At 41.8% G+C, this 23,510-nt stretch overlaps 2 protein-coding genes and 1 pseudogene across 3 annotated transcripts in view; all 3 read right to left on the reverse strand.

Annotated features, from left to right (window-relative positions):
- LOC306746693 (protein NLRC3-like) overlaps positions 1-23,510 on the reverse strand; it is a 284,667-nt pseudogene that overhangs the window by 25,370 nt on the left and 235,787 nt on the right. The window lies entirely within an intron of this gene.
- cdk1 (cyclin dependent kinase 1) lies at positions 701-9,460 on the reverse strand. Its single transcript, XM_079229652.1, has 8 exons — positions 9,430-9,460; positions 8,602-8,644; positions 7,438-7,594; positions 6,800-6,923; positions 5,531-5,701; positions 4,866-5,029; positions 3,799-3,940; positions 701-975 (listed from the first exon to the last, which is right to left on the reverse strand). Exons 2-8 carry the CDS (start codon positions 8,636-8,638, stop codon positions 859-861), a joined length of 912 nt encoding a protein of 303 aa, XP_079085778.1. The 5' UTR covers positions 8,639-8,644; positions 9,430-9,460; the 3' UTR covers positions 701-858.
- LOC306746696 (heterogeneous nuclear ribonucleoprotein L-like) overlaps positions 15,564-23,510 on the reverse strand; it is a gene marked incomplete at both ends in the record, with an annotated part of 39,648 nt that continues 31,701 nt past the window's right edge. The window contains 7 exons of the mRNA XM_079229647.1: positions 15,564-15,619; positions 16,171-16,269; positions 16,841-16,898; positions 18,161-18,362; positions 19,523-19,644; positions 20,071-20,288; positions 20,605-20,676. Of these exons, the coding sequence (XP_079085773.1) occupies positions 15,564-15,619; positions 16,171-16,269; positions 16,841-16,898; positions 18,161-18,362; positions 19,523-19,644; positions 20,071-20,288; positions 20,605-20,676 (827 nt within the window). The remainder of the gene's footprint in view (positions 15,620-16,170; positions 16,270-16,840; positions 16,899-18,160; positions 18,363-19,522; positions 19,645-20,070; positions 20,289-20,604; positions 20,677-23,510) is intronic.

Genomic DNA, 23,510 nt, shown 5'->3' on the forward strand with positions numbered 1-23,510 from the left:
TGAGAACAGATGTGACGCTGTAAGTCGGGAGGTCTCCTCTCTAACTTTACTTATGACAACAGAGCGCCGCTGTCTCGTGTGTCTCGTGGCGCTTTTTGATGACGTAGAGAATCGTCTTCTCGTGTTTAGAGCGCGTTGCTGCCACCTGCTGGTATGGAGCCTCAATACACCCAGGGTTCATACTCATTCTGACTAGTGGGTTCATGACTTTAAACCAAATGTCCATGACAAACATTAAGTGAAATCTGGGTGTAAACAGTAAAGTGAGTAAATGTAGTATTTAAACTAACAATGAGAATACAAAGCATTCAGTAAACCTTAAATGACACAAATGAATGAGACAATAGTTTGATTAAAAGAATAAACATTTATATAGATGCCTGTATGTATGCCTGCTTATATTTTGCTTTTATTCCATGACTTTTCCAGGTTTTCCATGACCCTAAGAACCCTGAAGTTCTCATCTTTCACGTGGATTATATTAACATGTTTGGTTTCAACACTTAATGTTTCTCAACATAAAGCTAAGTGTGTATTCAGAGTCTGAATGGATCAGGGCTACAGCCGGGCCATAGACCTTCCATAGAGTCCTGGGTCATAAAAAAATAAACATTCCAAGCATGTCATTTCACAAATGCACACATTGAGCTCGTCTGTACTTTTGGTCAAATGTTGAGGAAAAAAGTAAATGAGAAAAGTGTAGAGATTCACAGAAAGTGCAGTTTTATTGAAAAGACGTTGTTGAAAGACAAAACGTAACTAAAAAAGGTCTACAACAATGATCACACACAAGTATTTACAGAATGAGAATTCACAATGGTTATGAATATGCGTTCGTGAGCGAGCCGAGGATGCGTTTTAGATGCTGTTGATGCTGGCGGCCGGCAGGGTGGATTTGTCTAAGTCGTCGAAGTAGGCGTGGGTCATGGCCTCGCGGGCCGAGATCCTTTTGGGAGGGTTGTAGATCAGCATTTTCTACAGCAGAGGAAGAGACGGCGTCACTCAGGCTGTCACAACATGATTTAAACGTTCATAAAGTGTAAACCATCAACGATGATGTCATCCTTCTACGTTGTTAGTCATCTGCATAAAAACACTATTCAAATGATTAGGAAATGAAAGATGGGTTTTGTATGAATTAAATAAAAACCTTGTTATCCGTTTGTTTGAGCACTTTATTTCATACTTAATTTAATAATTTGTTGTTAATTGTCTCGTCTAAAGATATGCACTTTTCCGCCAAGAAAAAATCCTTGTTTGAATATACATACCTGGTGAATAAATGGTTCTGATTCTCATTAATAGTTTTAATGATGAAATAAAAAAAAAAAATGCTTAGAGCTAGTGTTAGGACGTTAAACTGCTCATAATATCTATTTTTGTTGCTGTGAAAAAAGAAAAAAGAAATCTTAAAACTGGATTCATTTAAGTTTCTCACAAAAGACCACCATAGTGTGTTCAAATACAACCTTGTAAAATGCAGTGTTATAATTGGCCTCATCTCAGTACTGAATCATTATGTCATACGTTGCATCGTAATGGAACTGCTGTGTGTTAGCACAGTACTGTTAGCGTTACTAGCTCTTCTGTTGATTTGCTGTTCACAATGAAACATGATCAGGATCCACTAGATCTCCTGAGTGCCTATTTTATTGAATGTGGTTCACACTGATAAAGTAATCTGTGGTTCAAAGGACCAACTACGGCCTGAGGTCCCATGATTATACAGGAACCGTTTTAAAAAGACAACCATGCTAATTAGCATGACCACCGCTGGTTGGAAAACTAACTAGACGGAGGTTCCTCTCTTGTAGTTACTGTATAAAATATATAAAGTTGTTGCTAGGCAGGCCGCCAACAACCCTGCGGTCGTGGAAGTCCTGGACTCAGACGGGCCAGAACTACAGCGTCTGTCCTCTTTCAAGTGGTTCTGCTTTGCAGGTCTTTATGAAACCGTATCCATTTCCACGGAGTTTTAGCAACAAATCCAGACAATTGTGTTGAATGAAGCGTTGACAGAGTGACCGCTGAGTCTAGTTACGTCACAGTAGTGAGAGCTGAAGACGGCTCTGACGAAAAAACCTGGTCCATGTAAACCACCCCCGATGGCCAGAAGAGACCTGGTCCATGTAAACCACCCCCGATGGCCAGAAGAGACCTGGTCCATGTAAACCACCCCCGATGGCCAGAAGAGACCTGGTCCATGTAAACCACCCCCGATGGCCAGAAGAGACCTGGTCCATGTAAACCACCCCCGATGGCCAGAAGAGACCTGGTCCATGTAAACCACCCCCGATGGCCAGTAGAGACCTGGTCCATGTAAACCACCCCCGATGGCCAGTAGAGACCTGGTCCATGTAAACCTCCCCCGATGGCCAAAAGAGACCTGGTCCATGTAAACCACCCCCGATGGCCAAAAGAGACCTGGTCCATGTAAACCACCCCCGATGGCCAGAAGAGACCTGGTCCATGTAAACCACCCCCGATGGCCAGTAGAGACCTGGTCCATGTAAACCTCCCCCGATGGCCAGAAGAGACCTGGTCTATGTGAACCTCCCCTGATGGCCAGTAGAGACCTGGTCCATGTAAACCTCCCCTGATGGCCAGAAGAGACCTGGTCCATGTAAACCACCCCCGATGGCCAGTAGAGACTTGGTCCATGTAAACCTCCCCTGATGGCCAGTAGAGACTTGGTCCATGTAAATCTCAGGTATGAAAACGGGTCAGGGGTGAAAAAGGTGAGAAGGCTATTACCCCTCTAGGGTGGTCCGGGGGCATGCTCCCCCGTAAGAAAAATGTAAATATTCCATATTTTAAAGCATCAATCTGATGCATTTTGAGATGCTTTTTTTGCCAACCTGGGGAGAGCTGGAGAAACTTAACTTCAGCCATGAGTCACATTATTATGGCCTGCTTACTAAGTATTATGCAAGCCATTTCATGTCAGCCTGTCACTAGGTCTAACATTTACAGTCAGACCTGCAAACTCATGAGGGGTGAAAAAGGTGACACCAGCGAAAGTTCTCTTTATGGCCATTTTGAGAGTATAATGGAACCAACACATGTGATGCTATGCATAGGAAGGCCAGTTGTATAGCTTCTCTCTCCAGCATCACTGTTTTAAATTGTGCTAACATAAGTGCACAAGGGTTTTCTAATCCTCCATTAGTCTTCTATGCAATGAGCAAACACAATGTACCATTAGAACACTGAGTGGTAGTTGCTGGAAATGGCCTCTATACACCTATGTAGATATTTCATTAAAAACCAGACGTTTCCACCTAAAATAGTCATTTACCACATTAACAATGTATTTCTGATTAATTTAATGTTATCTTCATTGAAAAAAACAGTGCTTTTCTTTGAAAAATAAGGACATTTCTAAGTGACCCCAAACTTTTGAACGGTAGTGTGTGTGTATATATATATTTTGTAGACTTAATACTTACAATATGCAATACTGAATATTGTTTTGCTACTACTACATTTCATAATATTACACTTATATGCCATAATATGTATAATGTACCAGCCTTTTTATTTGACCATATTATGTCATACTGTTATACCACTTTACTTTGAGGAGACGTCACTGTTAGTCTAGAACACTGAATAATGTTTCCACCAGTAAACCTGAACATGCACACCTCTCTCTGTGTGACAGTGATTATAACCGCATAACTAAATAGATTATAATTAACTAGAGGATACGTAGAGACCAGGTCGAAATGAATTGCTCTCCTAATATTAAATCAAAGTCAGACCCGAGTGGTTCCACTGGTCCGCCCTGGTCCTTACCGCCAGCAGGTCCAGGCCATTCTTATCCAGGTTCTTCACCATTGAAGACAGGTTGCCAGACTTCCATTTAGGGAAGGTGTTTTTGTAGTCGGGAAGGCTCTCTACTTCCGGCCACACGTCATTGTTCGGGGTACCCAGAGTCCTAGAAAGAGCAGAAACAGACAGAAGCATTCAAAGCAGAGCCTCAGGGGACCAGGAGCAGGGTGAGGGACTCGAGCTCATCACGTTCTCCTGGAACAACAACGCCCTGCTGCTCGCTCACGTCACGTTCAAGCGCCTGGTTTTCATGAGCGCCGATTGAGGCTAATTAAATACTAAACGCTCGTACACAGCGGTGGAACACTTTACAAAACCATCTGTCAGAGTTACATGAATGAAACGGTTTATAGCGGATCATATTTAAAGACAAAATGAAGAGAGGAGGGACAACCAAAGGTCCTAAAGGGTCAGTGTCATTGACTAAGATCTTTTACTTGAGTAAAAGTACTAATACTACCTTTGAAAAACACTTAAGTAAAAGTCCTGAGTTAAAAATATTACTTAGTAGGCTGTAAAAATCAAGAAAATGTACTTAAAGTACAAAAGAAAAAGTACTCCCTCTGCAGCCAAATGGGCTCTGATGCTGTCATATTATAATATTATATTACTATTGATAGAGTAACATGTATGACACATTGAAAAGTTTGTAACTGGCTGCAATAAAGCACATTTTACATTTATACTGTTGTAAAGTTTAGGCTATTTGTTGGTGAATAAATCCACTGGCTCAGCCTCCTAAGGTGGACGGATTCTTAAGGTGGACCAGCTATTCTCATTTTTGTGACGAGCAAAATGGTGGTATGGAAGAAAAAATAAATAAATAGAAAACACCCATGACTAATGTGATAACTTAAAAGTTGCTTAATTGCGTCACACTGATAAGTGTACACAGTGGGGCTGAATAAAACAGCCTGGGTCAGAGGCAGGATGATACATCACGTTACGATGCCTTACTATCGACTTAGTAACATGCTTCCAGTTTGGCCACGTTAAACCAGTAAATACCAGACAAACTGCCATGGGTTTACCTGAAGATCCTGAAGAGCTGGTCTATCTCAGAGTCTCCATGGAACAGAGGCTTCTTCGTGGCGAGCTCAGCGAAGATGGTCCCAGTGCTCCAAACGTCAACAGGGGTTGAGTATCGGGGAGAACCCAGCAGGACCTCTGGAGCGCGGTACCAAAGAGTCACCACCTGGAGCCACAAAGGGGTCATCAGCTCAGGGGTCATTGATGCTAAACTCAGGGTTCAGACACATTCTGACCAATGGATTTCATGACTTTAAACCAAATTTCCATGAGCAAACATTTAGTGAAATCTGGGTGTAAACAGTAAAAAGTGAGTAAATGTAGTATTTAAACTAACAATGAGAATACAAAGCATACAGTAAACCTTAAATGACACAAATGAATGAGACACTAGTTTGATTAAAAGAATAAACATTTATATAGATGCCTGAATGTATGCCTGCTTTTATTTGAGTCCTTCTTTTAAAAGCATATTAGTTATTTCAAACTCTGCGTAAATGAACGTCATGAACACATGAATATAACACATTTACATGACTTTTACTAAACTTTTGAGATTGTATTTTTTTCAAGGGCTTTTCCAGGCCTGGAAATAACCATTTTAAAAGCCCAGGACTTTTCCATGCCCGTGTTTGGCTCAGTGTTGGTGACGCTCTGCCTCCCTCACCTCGTGGGTGTAGACCCTGACGGGAACACCAAAGGCCCGAGCAAGTCCAAAGTCTGCCAGTTTGATTACTCCTTTGTTGTCGATCAGCAGGTTCTGGGGCTTCAAGTCCCGGTGGAGGACTCGCCGACAGTGGCAGAAGTAGATGCCCTCCAGGATCTGGTACAGGTAGCTCTAAAGACGGGGACAGAGCATCACGACACGGACACATGCTTAGAGTTGAGAAGCTGACTCATAGATGGTCTGACAGAAGGCCAACTGTTCTTTGGTGTTTTGGGTTAATCGTTTTATCTGAAATGATATGATGCTTCTGAACAGATCCGTGGTATACCCCACTATTAGTTTAAAAGTAGCTTTAGAAATAAAATCCCCTGTGGCCAGACACTTTAATTCAGCTTTCATTTAAAAAAAAAGAAAAAAAAAGTGTAAAGACATTTCAAAAGGGGCGAGGATAAGGACGGGCTTCATTACAGAAAGAATCTCGCTTCTGTTGGGTTTCTAAACCCAAGTCATGCTGGTCAAGCTATGGAAGGACATTAACACACGACGATGGTAAAAGCAACCTAAACTTAAACAAAGTGACGGTCCAAATCGGCAGACACAGATGTTTGAACGCATTATAAGGTAATGAACCTCTGCGTGTTCGCCATTAGCGTGACTAGCTCTCCTCCTGTACGGATCCACTACGGCCCCGTACACCACGAGGGTCTGCTGGTGGAATGTTGGCTCTGACAACGGAACAAAAAACAAACAGGCTTTGATGCTGGTCACAGTTTTAAAGTCTGCTACCTCGTCTGGCTGGCCAGGGCAATACGCCACATCTACTGCATGCCTTTATTGTTGACTCGAATGCTTTCAGAATATCAGGGAAAGTTTGTAAACGAGCTGCCATGTCGATCCCGTTAAAAATCCAGAAGGGCATGAAGCGGCACGTAGACTCACCAGCTCCTCAAATCAGAGACGCGACTGTTCCACTTCAGGATTGTGGGTAGTGTAGTACCTCTTTCTGACAACGTGCAAATAAAACTAAAAGAAGTTTATTTCATATAGACTTGTGGCTTCTACAGGAACATGTACCATCGAATAGCTATTCATCAGTCTACCTTGGTCCATCGACAGTTATGATATTATGGCTAATAGGCAAAGTCCTTGATTAATTAATGGGACTCTCACTGTTGAGCTCCATTATGACCAACTGCAGTGATTCAACTGTCACACTTAAACAGACATTAGAGCAAGATGAACTGCTGAGGGAGCTCATTAACCAGTTACCTTGACCAGCATAGGGTCCATGTACTGGCCAGAGGGGATGGAGTCCAGGTACTTCTTCAGGTCCATGGACAGGAACTCAAAGATGAGGTAGAGACGAGACTCCTGCATCAGCACATCCAGGAGTCTGAGATACACAAACACAAGAACTGGCTAAGTCCATACTCTCTCTCTGTGTACACACACAAATACACGTATAAGATGGAAAATCTCATTTTCAGGGTTCATACACATTCTGACCAATGGATGGCCATGACTTTAAACTAAATTTCTATGACCAAACATGTTGTGAAATCTGGGTGTAAACATGAATGACACACTAGTTTGATTAAAAGAATAAACATTTATATAGATGCCTGTATGTATGCCTGATTATATTTTGAGTCTTTCTTTTAAAAGCATATTCATTATTTCAAACTCAGCGTAAATGAACGTCATGAACACATGAATATAACACATTTACTAGACTTTTACTAAACTTTGGGGATTTTATTTTTTTCAAGGACTTTTCCAGGGCAGAAAATAACCATTTTAAAACTCCATGACTTTTCCAGGTTTTCCATTAACCGTGTGACCCCTGTGTTTAACTTTTTGAAGCTGAGGTTTTACAGTCTTTTACGTTCTGTTACTCGAGAGCGTACCGTACAACGTTGGGATGCTTCAGCTCTTGAAGCAGAGAGACCTCTCTGACAGCCGTGCTGGGAACGCCCTCCTCTTCACTCTCCAGGCGGATCTTCTTCATCGCCACGATCTGCCCTGTAGCCTTGTGCCTGCCCTTGTACACCACGCCATAGGTACCTGCAGAGCACCAGAGGGAAGCACAGCCATGATAACACCGACTAAACTTTAGTCCTGAGCGCGTTGTTTAAGGAACCTATGACAATGAAAAGTGCAGAGTACTATTTGACAACGTAACTTCACCCCGCGGTGGCCAAACTAAGACCTGGTGCTGTTTTCTTAAATGGCCAGCGGTTCTTTTTTTTATAAACTAAAATATGGCTTGAGCATATCTCTAATACAGTCCACTGTATGTACATCCTAGTTCAAACACTAGATGTCCACTACATTAGGTCATGGTTTCTCCATCTAAATTTCTCCCGTAGCTGTTCTACGGTGTATGAATGTTAGATAGTCCTGATGTGGCACCTTGCATGGTAGCTCCTCTCATCAGTGGGTGAATGATTCCTATGTAAAGCGTCTTTGATTTTATACAGCATTTTTTTCTGAATACTCAAAGTATTATTATGATCTATACTTCTTGGCACAGAAACCAATGTTTTACCATTTCTGCATGTTGGGTTTGTTAGACCTTAATAGTAGAATTAGTCTAGTAGTCTAATGTATGCACCTTCCGCCTAGAAGAATTCCTCATTTGTGTAAACATTCCTGGCAAATAAACGGTTTCTGATTAACATTTTTTGTTTACATAGTAACGCATGAGCCCACATGCCATGAACAGTATGAACATAATCCATTCCTGTCTGTTGTAACTTTACTCATGTACACACATCATAATATCTGAAGTGGACACTTAGGCAATGCAGTGAAGACTTTAGAATAGAAAAAAAAAAAAAAAAAAAAAAAAAAAGTATTCAAATGGAATAGCAGCAGACACAGAAATACTTTGTTTAATTTGCTTGTTTTAAAAGGCGCTGAAAGCTACGCCTTTACTCCGTTTGATCCCTTATAGTTTTCTGCATAAAGACCACAACCCAGAGTCTGCCCTGCACTCACTTAGGAAGCATTACACTGGTAGCAGTTTGAGTCATGGAGAGAAAACAATGAGAGGAAACAATGAGACCTACCTTCTCCAATCTTCTCTATCTTCAGGTAGTCTTCCATTATTGCCTGTAGAAAAACAAAAACGCTGTCATGTTATTTTTGTATTTATTTTGCAGGGACAATGCACGCTAAACAGTAAAACTGTATGTGAGCCAGAAATTACAACATTTCAATAACATGATGCAACTAAGATTCATCGATAGACAGACAGTAACGTATAGACAAAAAAAAAAAAGTGTACCTACAGTAGATGCACATATAAAACACTTAGGCACATACAATGCATCAACACTAACCAAGACAAATGCACATTCACATTATTTCATCAGCTGCATTACTTCCAGTAGCTTCACGGTAAATCTTTCCGTGTCTTAGATGTGATTACGTGAGCCTCCTCTCAGCGGATGAAGATGAAGTTACCGTTGCTTTACCTGCAGTTAAACAGAGACTCAAACTAGCGTTTAGCTAACTAACCGTTACCCACTTAGCCGAGGTTACATCACAGGCGTTTGAACGCAACACTTCACGGTAACGAGCAGGCCAACGTAACGAGACCACACCGAGGGTCAGCTAACAACTGTTCACGAGTGTTTTTTGCCTCGCTTAAAAAGCCTGGAGAGGTGGAAACACACAGCTAGCGTTAGTTAGACTTGTTTTGTTTCCTTCAAGCGACGTTCAGGTCCCCGACGTTAGCTTAGCTGAAGCTCGACCGTCATCGCTACTCCTCTCGGTTTATCGTGGCAGCGGACCCGCTTTCCCCTCCGGGTCTAACGGGGCAGCTTCTCGGCTAAGCCAACACGTCTTTACCTCCACATCTCAGCCTGTGGAAAGCAGAATATAAGCGGCGTTACCTGACAACGCCTCGTTTGGTAGCGTACGTACTCTCCGTGCTCAGACTGCCGCTGGAATGATGACAGACTCTTTTGAATCTGCCGCAGGAAAGCAGCGGTTCAAAACGGACCAATGAGCTCGCGCGCCGCAGTTCAAAACCGTCCAATCAGGGAGCGGGAAGCTGTCACGTGGGCTGAGCGGGAGCGAAAGCGGTAGTATTTTTAATATTGCTGCCCCGGGTTCCGTCTCCCAGGCAAGGAGCACCTTCTTCTCCTCAGTACTGCAAACGCTTCAAGCGTTGATCTTAGTGTTATAACTAGTAGAATGTGTTGCGGAGGGGCAGCATGGCATGGACGTGTCTGTAACATCCACCCATAATAGTGCATTTATCTCGATTATAATGTACCCTGTAGGGTTGTTGGAGCTGTTGGATTGCCCATGAACACACTTCTCTCATCTCCTTGTCTGAAAAGTTAGAGCATAATCCTGTTGTTCTCTCACCCCTGTTCTGATTTGTATGTTTCCCCCTCAGCTAGTTACATGATTTCAGAGGCTGAAAGAAATACTGAAGATATGCGTCTACAAAAATGAAAACTAATAGATGTAGATGTAGCCTGAGGACATACCCTGTATGGAGTACAATACTGGATAACTCCCAGCTGTTGATATGATGGCTGAACAACACAGCTGGAGTACAGATGTTAACTTAGGCCTGCTGCCTAAAGGTCCTACCAAAGAGTATTGATCATACTGACAGAGCCCTCACACATACAGCTGCTCTTAGTGCATTTATTCTTGTAAACATATAAATGATATGTGAAATGTACAGTGTGAATATACAAGTATATTACAGTGTTAAACCTTAAAGGGGACAATGAGTATAATGTACAGTTTCACGTGTAGTGATACTGAGACCACTGGTACATCTCTCTCAGGTTTGTACTGGTCCACCACAATCTCATTTGTACTGGTTCACAGCAGTGGCCAGTACATTTACTCAACAACTGCAGTAGAAGTACAATTTTGAAGTACTTGTACTTTTATTAAAGGTTAAGATGAGACTTAGTTGATACCTGGAGTACATTCACAAGCGACCCAGCAGTATATAAAGTGACTAAATTAGTCTCACCTTTACCAGCTGTAACGAATACAAGTACATCAATACTCCAATAATATAATCAATATTAGTACGTAATGGGCCATTCTGCACAGTGGTTACTTTTACTTTTGGTATTGTACGTGTATTTTGATCTGAATACTTAAGTACAATTTTGAATGCAGACCTTTTAATTGTATATCTACACTGTGGAACTGCTACTTTTATTGAAATAAAATATTGGAATACTTTATTCACCTGGTGTACTGATGTACTGGTCCACCATGAGGTAAACAGACTTGCATGTACAGCTCAAGGCGCGGTGCATTTTAGCATGCACACACACACACACACACACACACACACACATGCACACACACACATTCACACACACACACACACACACACACACACACACACACACACATGCACACAGAGTGAACCATCAGGACGTGAACCCCTTCTCCTTCAGACTCGCAGCCTAGAGAAGCCATCTGGGGTTCAGGACCCAAAGACACTTCACATGTGGACTGAGGAGACGGATCGATATATAACGAGCCGCCCGAATGCTGCCTGTAAAACATGGAGTATGTTAATGAAATAAGTGTAGACTTTTGTATAATTAAATACAAGTAAACGATATGAGTGGTACAAGTAAAATGCAGCTATTAAAAGAGCATTAAATGAGCTAGTTAAGGTTTCTATTTCCTTATTCTGATTCATCATTGACTGTTAAAACAATTAAATAAGTAATTTCTTGTAAATAGAATTATAGTTCAGATGAAATCACATTTTTGATTGAAGTATTTGACTTTGAGCTAATTAATACTTCATTTAAATTGAAATTGAAGTTCAATGGTCATCTTCATACAGGTACATAGAATACATTTGACCTCTGCATTGAGTATTTAGAGACACTTCAACATGCAGACGGCAGAAACTTGTGCTTCCAGAATCACTGCACCCACTGAACTGCAGCCATAATAACGCTGCTGGTCCTTTAAACTGCCTGAATAATGAAAAGTAACATTTTGACATTACAGTACACGGACGAAAAGTCTCTGTAGAATGTAGTTAAAACAAATAAACAACAAATTCTTGGTATGTCTGTGAAGAAGACCAATGAGAGATGGCTGAGCTGCAGCTGACTGCAAACCGGACTTTATTACATTTGGACATGTACATGTAATTTAAAACCACAGGGATTCTTAAATGAATGAAACACTAATAGTTCTATGTTTCTTGTTAGCGATTACAGACTACTAACAACATTAAACCTTTACAGCCTCAAACTCAAGAGAAACATCTGGATTGGTTTCATACTGTCAGTCCTGTGAGGAAAAGCTCACATCAGGTTCAGAGTCCAGCCCTCGTGTATCAAACCCCTTAAGGGCTTAAAAAACTTCAAAAGGAATAAATAAAACCTTAGAAATACAGTAAGATTCAGACGTACAAACAACATCTAAATGAGCAATAATTTAAACCGCAGAATAAGTAGGATTCATCTGTCGAAACGTTTCATACCTTTTCCTTATTTACATATTATGTACAAAAGCATGTCTTAATTCACAAGTGTGATTTCATTGGAGCAATAAAATGTGTTTCCCCCACGAGACACAGGACGGAGCAGAGGCTGTGCTTCAGGCGTTGAGGGGCCGATCATCCACTCGGGTTCTAGGTAGGCTATTAATTCACATGTTATGCAAAATACACCCAAAAGAAGAAAAACAATCTTGTATGAGTATTATATTATAAAAATAAGACACTTAAATATTATGTAATTCCAGTAGTTTTCCATGCGCAGTGCAAATAGGTATATATTTATGTTTTAAATGAACATACGCATTTTCTCCAGAGGTGAAACAGATTTTGAAGGTACGACTAAAATGGAATTAGGAGGTGAGAATTAGATTAATATCTACTTCCTGCTTCTACTTGGACATCTTGCAGTAGTTGTGCAATCTCTAATCCCTAAAAAGCAGTGTATATGAGTAATAGATATCGCAGGTTACATCCACACTAATACGTTTCCCTTTTAAATATATGATGAATATCACATGACTCTTCACGTGCACTGGTCTGCCGGTGTAAACAGGAAGTAGAAAATCCAACAGAGCTTTATTGTACTCAATAATAAAAGATTGCTTGATACCTAAGATTGTCCTCTATAATCTTACTCTACTCAAATCCTCCCTTTCTTCCTCTCTACTCAAACAGACACAATTAGTTACGAGCTGCAGGTCTTCACCATAGGGACTAATTATCCATTGGGACTTTAGGCCGCCTATCTATTCACTAATCACATCTCACTTTCTTTAAAGATGAACACTTACAATCAAAGTGTTACTAGATTATGGGATGGCAGGGGAGCAGTGTCGACGCTAGCTGAACGTAGCAAACAACCTGTTTTAAAGTGGAAACGTAGTGGTGTGGACGTAGCGCTGAAAGCTGTCCTGTGAGGTCGGCCCATGGACTCCATGTGAGCACAGTACAGAAATAAGGGTTCGGAAAAGGTTGTTCCTGAAGCTGAGGTTCTACCCAGAACCATTAGAGGTTCTACCCAGAACCATTAACCTTTGAAAAACACTAGCCTAGTTTAAAAACTAAGTAAGACTAACGGTTTCATTAAGAACCTTTTTCATCCAAAGAACCTTTTCTTGAAGAACTTTTTTGAAGAACTCTTGAGAGCATGGCGGTAAGAGATCCTCCCAGCGTTCACATCTTTCTGGGTCAGGTCAAAGAACCCTGTCTGGTTCTGGTGAGCCGCTATATCTCTAAGTGTTGACATCACGATGAGTAAACTGTTAGCACGCGTCCTCGTAGGAACTTAGGGTCAAAACTATTAAAGATTCCATGAAATGGGCCATTGAGCTTGGAAACTATCTTCAGTGATGACCACATGCTGAATCCAACCAATACAGTCATCCCAAATACTACAACTCTCTAATGTGAATAATGTGAAGTAACTGACTTGATTTGTGGAATGCTGTCAGACGGGGTGAGCAAATGCATTGCCTTGCAAACGGAAAAATGATGACCTCTCTGCCGAGTGAGAACCTAACGTCTAGATCATTGAGATCATTGAGCTTCATCATCAGGGTCAAGGCTGCTGGTCTGACTGCAGCGATACGTGTGATGCAGGTGGGCTCTGAGTGTGTTATTCTGCTTAACTAAAGCACACGTGTATAGACCCAGGCCCTGCGGTAGAATACCATCTCAGAGAAACACTGTGGATCAACACGTATGAAACAAGAACAGAAGTTGGTATACACACATGACCGTCACATGTTAGCTAACGCAGGTTGTTAGCTAACGCAGGTTGTGGTGTTCTTTAAGGTTCCCGACACGACGTTAGAGCCAGCAGGGTCTAGGAGGAGGAGCGCCTTCATGTTGACCCCCATCAGCTGAGCTCACCAGTGGGGCGTGCTCACGTGCACTAGCATGCACTAAAAGGCACGCTAACGTGCACTGACATGCACTAAAAGTCAGCTCTGTGAACAAAGAGAGAAGCTCTGATGTCAACACACAGAGAGACTTCTCTCCTCCAGATCTTTACATATTAAGTGAGATATTAACGACCTGAAGGTCATATAGAGAACCTGGAACGGTCGCAGTAAAGTCACCCTGTCAGAAACACTACACTATTTGACAGTTTGTGTGCTACAGCATTCCATTGTTTAACAAATGGACTTCAATAATGGAAGACGTAATCATGAAATACTCAGATTAATATTATTTGTTTCGTCTAGAAGCTGAAACGTAACTTTTCTGAACAGTATGCAGTTACTGCCCCTTGTCTTCTCTCTCAGTGCAGTAATGGGTTCATCCCTTCAGGAACATGAATGGCAATCTATTTCCGATGTAAAGTTGATATTTTGGCCTGAGGTGGTGCTGATGGAAAGTCATGGAGGTCCAGAATGTAAGGAAGATATCCTCAGAGGAGAATGAATGTGCTCAGTATCTGCCCATTAGAGTTTGATATTATTCATTCCCTTGGCAATGTGAATAACCCTGCCCTTGGTTTCCAGGTACCATGCTATGGATCTGTGTGTTGGCTGAAAAGTTAGACCTCATGTCAGGTCAGAGGGTCCCCGGAGCCATGAGGGTCTTCCTCTGGGTACCATGAACATCCACTGCAAACGTAACTACGAATCAGTAGTGAGGATATCTCACTGCTGGAGTGGCACCTTTGGGCAAAGGTCATCAGAGGTCATGTGGCACTAATGAGCCCTGCATGAAGACTTGTTAAAACCAAACCCACATTCACTGTAAAAGTTCATTAACAACTCAAAACAACACACTGTATTCATCCGTTTCTTAAACATTAAATAGTATTCTATTCACCATGTGCACACATGAGGAGTTTAGATGTCTGACGTCTATGAAGAGGACAATGAAGGTTTGTACAGAAGTTCAACAGAGTGTTTGTCTGTCTGTCTGTCTGTCTGTCTGTCTTTCTTTCTTACTGTCTGTCTTTGTGTCTGTCTGTATCTCTGTCTGTCTTTGTGTCTGTCTGTCTTTCTTACTGTCTGTCTTTCTTTCTATCTCTCCTTATGTGAGTCAGTCTGTCTTTCTTACTGTCTATCTGTCCTTCTATCTATATGTCTGTCTGTCTGTATTTCTTACTGTCTGTCTTTCTTACTGTCTATCTGTCCTTCTATCTATATGTCTGTCTGTCTGTATTTCTTACTGTCTGTCTTTCTTACTGTCTATCTGTCCTTCTATCTATATGTCTGTCTGTCTGTATTTCTTACTGTCTGTCTGTCCTTCTATCTATCCGTCTGTCTGTGTGTCATTATTAGTATCTCCGTCTGTCAGCTTGCTGCGCTGTGATTGGACGGTGGGATGATGTGTGTGCGCCTGATGTTCAGTTTGGAGACGGTGACAATGTCCTCGCTCTCCTTAACACGTCTCTTTCCTTCTTCACCTCCTTTGAAAGGCCACATCTGTCTCCCTCGTCTTCCTCCACTCGTCTGTGAGTCTGTCTCTCATGGCCCGCCTCCCTCTCCCGGGTCAGAGGTCGGCCATCATCGAGCTCTTCTTGTGCTCTGCGACTTCTTATAGATGAGACGAGGTGGAGAAACAGAGCTTCAGGGTGTACGGGTTGGACCCATCTGACACACACACACACACACACACACACAAACACACACACACACACACACACACACACACACACAGAATTATGGAAAGGGAATTACAAAGCGTGTAAAAACAGTAAAACAGTAAACAGTAAAAAGTGAGTAAATGTAGTATTTAAACTAACAATGAGAATACAAAGCATACAGTAAACCTTAAATGACACAAATAATTGAGACGATAGTTTGATTAAAAGAATAAACATTTATATAGATGCCTGTATGTATGCCTGATTATATTTTGAGTCTTTCTTTTAAAATACATATTCATTATTTCAAACTCAGCGTAAATGAACGTCATGAACACATGAATATAACACATTTACATGACTATTACTAAACTTTGGGATTTTATTCTTTTCAAGGACTTTTCCAGGCCTGTAAATAACCATTTTAACATTCCATGACTTCTCCAGGTTTTGCATGAGCGTATGAACCCTGGATATAATCCAGCTGTGTGAGGTCTTGACAGAGAGGACATTAGAGTACAGGAATGCTTGAAGGACTGGAGGCGTCTTCAGACTTACTGGGTATCCGGATCTGGTAGTGGTTGAGGACGGTCAGGACCTCCACGGCCTCCGTCTTACTGTCAAACTCCAGCAGGCCGGAGATGGTCTTGGAGGAGGCTGAGGGAGAGAAGCAGGATGTCACAGCACCAGAGCTCCATCAACAGGACTAACAAGACGTTTAAATGTATATATTATAAATGGTACATCTAATGAAGTCACAGCTGTGATGATCAGAGCACTCAGTCCTGACTATCAAAGTCATTTTTATATTAAATAGTTCAATGTTTTGTAAGTTTATATGTTAAGTCTACCATGAAATAATATTCTTATTTACTGTACGTTTGAATGAGGCTCTTCTGGTCAGTGTTGGGGGTAATGAGTTACAAAGTAACGGATTACAGTAACGATATTACTATTATAGGTAACGAAGTAAAGTAACGCATTACACTCGAAATATTGGTAACTACACTACTTTACTAGACCTCAGTAACGCGCTTTCCTGCTACTTTTACTTTTTTACTTTTTCTGAGTAACTACCCCAACACTGCTTCTGGTGAAGAGGACCCCAGTTGTACACGGGCTGATAACCTAGTGACGACTTTCATATTATGTTTCATTATTAATAATATTAAGCGCTTTTCAAAAGAGACACTTTACAAAGGGGATGAAGAATTTAAGTTCTACTTACGTTTGGCATCAAACATCTTGAATTTGACGAAGCCAGGCACGTCATGCTCCGTACACAGCTGCACACACACACACACACACACACACCGTCAGATGGGACACGCCTCCACACATTAAAGACATGTAGACTTTCATCTGCATATGACATATTGCCATGCTCATTCGACTTGATGATGAAGAACAATAATATGTGTAAATATAAAAGGTGACCATGTCTTGTGTGTGTCATCGTTAAGGTGCGTTAAGGTGTTAAACTAAATGTGTTAAACTACACGTGTTAAACTACACGTGTTAAACTACACGTGTTAAACTACATGTGTTAAACTAGATGTGTTAAACTACACGTGTTAAACTACACGTGTTAAACTAAATGTGTTGAACTACACGTGTTAAACTACGTGTGTTAAACTACATGTGTTAAACTACATGTGTTAAACTAAATGTGTTAAACTACACATGTTAAACTACATGTGTTAAAGTACACGTGTTAAACTAAATGTGTTAAACTACACGTGTTAAACTAAATGTGTTGAACTAAATGTGTTAAACTACACGTGTTAAACTACATGTGATAAACTACACGTGTTAAACTACACGTGTTAAACTAAAATGTGTTAAACTACACGTGTTAAACTACACGTGTTAAACTAAGCGTGTTAAACTACACGTGTTAACCTACACGTGTTAACCTACACGTGTTAACCTACACGTGTTAAACTAAACGTGTTAAACTACACGTGTTAAAATACACGTGTTGGCAGAAATACTAGGTTTGTATATAATAACAGTTCTAACACCATTTACAATGAACTGCTAATAAATAAGGAAAAGGCCATATTCAAGTAACAATGCACTTTATATATCAGCATTTATCTCCTAAAATATATTGGACATTTATGAAAATGGCCCTATTTGCTTTATGTACTTTATATGTACATGTATGTGATTGATGTGTTTTGGGTTTTGGTGAGAGATGCACTTTGACATAAATATTACAAGAAATTAAAATATATATGTCCATGCTGAATATCAGATTGTTGGTAGATTAACAAATATATTTGTTATTGGGGACTTATTAATTAAGCAAAACTATAGTGGTTAGCAAATAAGTCAACAGTCAACGTTCCATAATGCAACCGAAGTTTTAACCTTAAGTGTATTGTAATTCTGTGTGTAAGGAGGACCCAGCAAAACAAGCTTTTCATTGTACGGAGTAACTGTCTGTTATCTGTGCATATGACGATAAACATATCTAGAATGTATTGAAAAGCAGCCGCACGGCTCTGAACAGCGTGATGAAGGCAGCAGACGTTGTCCGTACCGTCAGCAGCTGCTCCTGAGAGATGCAGGGAGGAACGTTGTAGTAGTGCAGCACTGCAGACGGGGGCTGGATGATGTTTTTGGAGGCCTGCCCGGCGCTGCTGAAGCGGTTGTTCCTCGTCATGGCGAAGTCCTTGTAGCTGCTGCTGCCGTCCTCCAGCTCGAACACCTGGCTGGGGATCACGGCGTGCTGCTTCGACACGCTGCACACAACACACAAGCACTGTCACCGGGCGCCATCGTGCACGTGCACAGCTGATCCCATCGTGCACGTGTTCTACACCAGCGGTCCCCAACCAGCGGTCCCCAACCAGTGGTCCCCAACCAGCGGTCCGTGGGTCCCTTGGTACCGCCCCACACAGAAAGAATGAATACAAATAAATAATAATCAAGGTCGGAAATATGTTTTATTTTGTAAAATGACCGGATACATCCGTCTGCGCGTAACCTCAGACGGAACCTCTCCACACATGTCAGGAAACTTAAAAGTAAGGAAGGAATCAAGGAAGAATATCCTGAGATCACCAAACAATCTGCTTCCATTTCAACATCCTGTCTTTGTGATGCAGGCTTTAAATTACGCAGTAGACTGGCATAAAGAACACGTCTGGTGTCTCCCATCACCCGGAGATCGGACCGGCTCCTTGCAGAGAAACAAGCTCAGGGCTCCACTAATTCAGCGTAATGGTGAGTTGTATTTGTATGCACTCTAAATTGTCTTTATGCCGGTCGTATCACTTTATCACGTCATATTAATCGCCCACAACGTGAAGGCCAGTCCGTAAAAATAGTGTCTTACACGAAACCGGTCCGTGAAAAAAGGTTGTGGACCACTGTTCTACACAACAGAGAACCCACTTTGAGCTCCAGGCTCCCAGAAGCGCCTGGATGAGGCCCGGAGAACATATATTGATGTGTAGATGTCCAATCAGACAGGTAGGAAGTGTGTGATTGTACATTTACATATCAATATATGTTGGTCATATTTGTATATTAACACAGTTTATTAGCCGACTTTACTGTGCACCTGTACATTGATTGACAAAAAAATGAATAATAACAATTTGATAATCCTATTGTTTTATTTAATGTATTATTAATTTATGAATACTATTTTTTTTCTCCAAATTTCAAAGGCAAAACAATGAATTGGAAAGTAGAGGAAATGAATAAACCTATAAAACCACAAGTCTATGCATATATTAGACTATTAACACATGTAACACAGACTAAGCATCATTTAGCACATTTACTTTAGACACACATGATAGGAAACTTCTAAAATAAAAATAAAATAATAGAATAAAATCTGTGTGTGTGTGTGTGTGTGTGTGTGTGTGTGTGTGTGTGTGTGTGTGCTCACCAGACATTGAGTCTCTTGCTGAACACCTTGATGCTGTTGAGGTGTGTGATGGCTCTGTCCACAGCGTACTCATCTCCCATCTCAACCAACGCGGTGCCGGGAACGCTCTTCATAAACTTCACCTGGAAGTAGACACACACACACACACACACACACAAAGTGACCAGCTGTCTTACAGAAGCAGCATACATGACTCACCGTTTCAACTTTTCGAGTGGATCTTAAAACAATAGCCAGCTGGAGACTCGCTGTAATCACTCTTTCATTCTGGACATTAATAAGATCACAGCGTTAGTGATGTGGACACCATGAATACATTACAGTTAATCTGGTGTTATGAAATGTTCTATGCAGCAGTTCAGCGTTTCTAATCAAAGATGATTTCACGAGTCATGCATGAGTCATCCCTGCACCCAAATCCCCCAAACAGCAGTGATGGTGTCACAGTCACAACAGCTCCCTTTGTTTCTGTCACAGACGCTATGAAACAGCGCGCTGTCAAAGACCCACCAAGGACTTGAAACACACCTGACTTCAAACACACCCACCTTCTCAATGTTGCCGTAGAGGCAGAAGAGGTTGAAGATGCGGGTGCAGTTCATCTTGGACGAATGGAGGCCGCTCACCATGGCAACACAGCTGGAGGTGTGGGCCGAGTACGAGGAGGAGGACTGGGGCAGCGGGTAGGACACCATGTCTGGGACGTCCGCCGAGGAGAGCTTGTACCTGCTGTTGCCAGGCAGCGGCAGCAGGGGGCAGGGCGAACCTAAAGAGCAAGACAGGTGAGCCGAGGTGAAACCGCTGTATCACGGCCAGGTAAATCAGGGAAACACGTCAAAGATAGCATAAGAACCTCATACAATGATCTCTATGCATCAATACGCGTGATTGGCAGGGATCACTTTCCAAATGCAGGTGAAGGTAAACTCTAAAGCACCCTTACACGATGCTCGGTGTATGTGTGTGTAGGTGAGGAAGTGTCACGTTCCACCTCAGAGGTATAGGGATCTGTACCGGCTTTGTAGCAGCTGCTTTGTGTTCGGCAACAGATTCAGTTACCGGCTTCATTCTGAGTTTCTTACCGTAGCCGTTATCACTGTAGGACGATGGGTGTTCTCCTAAAATGGCCTGCCTCTGCCTTCCCTTTCCACGGTCTGAAACACACACACATACACACACATACATACACACACACACAGGTTATTAGATTGTGCGCAGCGTCTACAATAGCTCATAGATGAAGACTTTGCCTTTAATAATTCAGAAGACTCCACGGTAAAAGTGGAGGAGGTATTTCATCCAGAACAAGTGTGTCCTCTAGGAGCTGGATAACCTCTAGGAGCTGGATAACCTCTAGGAGTTGGATAACCTCTAGGAGTAGGATAACCTCCAGGAGTAGGATAACCTCTAGGAGCTGGATAACCTCTAGGAGTAGGATAACCTCTAGGAGCTGGATAACCTCTAGGAGTAGGATAACCTCTAGGAGTAGGATAACCTCTAGGAGCTGGATAACCTCTAGGAGTAGGATAACCTCTAGGAGCTGGATAACCTCTAGGAGCTGGATAACCTCTAGGAGTAGGATAACCTCTAGGAGCTAGATAACCTCTAGGAGTAGGATAACCTCTGGGAGATGGATAATCTCTAGGAGTTGGATAACCTCTAGGAGTTGGATAACCTCTAGGAGCTGGATAACCTCTAGGAGTTGGATAACCTCTGGGAGTAGGATAACCTCTGGGAGATGGATAATCTCTAGGAGTTGGATAACCTCTAGGAGTTGGATAACCTCAAGCTGGATAACCTCTAGGAGCTGGATAACCTCTAGGAGCTGGATAACCTCTGGGAGTTGGATAACCTCTAGGAGCTGGATAACTACAGGACACTTTGGGTAGTAATGTGACTGTTCACCTTTATTTTCTCTCCAAGTTTGACTCAGCTGGGCTGGTGTTTAAAACCAGTCTGATGGTCTGACTCATAGGCTGAATATAAAGATGACATAGCGTTCCCCCCAAAGTGAAGCCAAAACATCTTGATCGCCCCCTGGTGGCTGGCTGCAGTATTGTGATAAACCCCGCCCCCTTCACATGAGCAGAGGGGATATGGGCCAAACTATCAAGTACACGTCAAATACATTTTTTCCCAAGATGGTTTCTAGTGCTTGGGAATCGTACGTCGAGTAGGAACGTGCAGATGAGATGTAACTGTATCTTCCCACAACCGTGGCTGTCTGTTTTAAACATAGACTGTGCATGAAGTTGATAGTTCATACAGTCACTGACTGTGTCGCTAACTTTCCACTGACAGAAAGGTTGTGTGTGTTCACTAATCACGAGTCTGTCACGACCAGGTGTGGTGGGACAGAGACTCAGGTGCAGAGGAAACAAAACAGGAGGCACGTTAGAGGAAAAATCTAAAAAATATTTACTCGTCAAAGTAGAAAAAAACCACAAGGGAAACAAAACGTCTTCTGGAAATAGATACTACCAAGACGATGCACACACATGGGTATACAAAGACAATCTGTATATCTGTATATATATATATATATATATATATATATATATATATATATATATATATATATATATATATATATATATATATATATATATATATATATCAGGAGACACACATGGGAGGCAGGCTGAGAGCAGGTGAAGGGAATTAAACAATCAGGGAACACACATACAACTAACAGGGTGTTACAGAGTCATGGGCTTGGCTGGGCCCGTGCAATTGTACCAGCGGGATCTCCAGACTCTGGCTCCAAATTACGGCAAAAGCTCGAGATGGCAGCGCCCATATCCAGATTATTTTGGCTTCACCTTTGCACAGGAGGAGGAAGTCTATCTACAGTTTCTTGACTTGTTGGACTAATCTTTACCGATGTTGACATGTTCCCAGATCTCAGCAATTAGGTTGGTTATTACAATATTCACATTACTAATAGAAATGACACACAAAACAACGAGAATACAAAATAAATCTTTCGGTATATCCTTTAATAGCCATAGCCATAAAGTTAAACACAGCAGCACCAAGCCACAAGCTCATGTTCGAGGCAGAATCTGGAGGGTAAACGGATGTTGTAGCACTGACAAAGTAATACTAATAGGCCGTTCTCATCATGCCAGGTTTTGAGCACACAGCACAGTTGGTGCACTTGTGGCTGAGGTACAAGGTGCATCAGAACTGCTCTTGTGCAACACGCACATACAGAAATGTGATGGGGAATTCCAGCTTCACACCACTTTGGTTTTATTTTCAAGGTTTGGTTGATCATTGCTCGTCATCCAGCCAATCCATTCTTCGACATCGCCGAGGGCCGAGGCCAAAATTTAAGCAAGGTAGTTCCTCCTGGGGATCTCAAAATATTCTCAAGCCACATGGGATATGCAATTCCTCCAGCATGTTCCGGGGCAGCCTCGGGGTCTCCTCCCAGTAGGACCTGAACACCTCGAGAGAAAGACTTCCAGGACGCATCCTAATCAGATTCCAAAGCCATTTCAACTGTCTTATGAAGTGAAGGAACGGAAGTTAAACTTCTAGGTCTATTGTCTTATAATTTGGTATATATTTACTTAATAATTATCATATTTATTATCTTGAATGTCTCTTTTTATTTTTATTTTATATATATATATATATATATATATATATATATATATATATATATATATATATATATATATATATATATAGGGGGTACAAGGCGCTCTCTGGAACATGAAACATGGGTACCAGGTGCTCTGTCAGGAACATGAGTACCATGTGCTCTCATGTGCATGGGTACCAGGTGCTCTGTCAGGAGCATTGGTACCAGGTGCTCTGTCAGGAACATGGGTACCAGGTGCTCTGTCAGGTACCAGGTGCTCTGTCAGGAACATGGGTAGCATGTGCTCTCATGTGAATGGGTACCATGTGCTCTGACAGGAACATGGGTACCAGGTGCTCTGTCAGGAGCATTGGTACCAGGTGCTCTGTCAGGAAC

This window comes from Taurulus bubalis (genome assembly GCF_910589615.1).
Source record: "Taurulus bubalis genome assembly, chromosome: 14".
Classification (NCBI taxonomy): Eukaryota; Metazoa; Chordata; class Actinopteri; order Perciformes; family Cottidae; genus Taurulus; species Taurulus bubalis.

Coding starts and splice junctions, on each gene's coding strand:
- cdk1 (XM_079229652.1), bottom strand. CDS start 8,638: ATGGAAGACTACCTGAAGATAGAGAAGATTGGAGAAG. Junction 6,924..7,437: donor AAGCATCCCAACGTTGTACG/GTACGCTCTCGA, acceptor TGTGTATCTCAG/ACTCCTGGATGTGCTGATGC. Junction 3,941..4,865: donor CAGCTCTTCAGGATCTTCAG/GTAAACCCATGG, acceptor TGCTCTTTCTAG/GACTCTGGGTACCCCGAACA.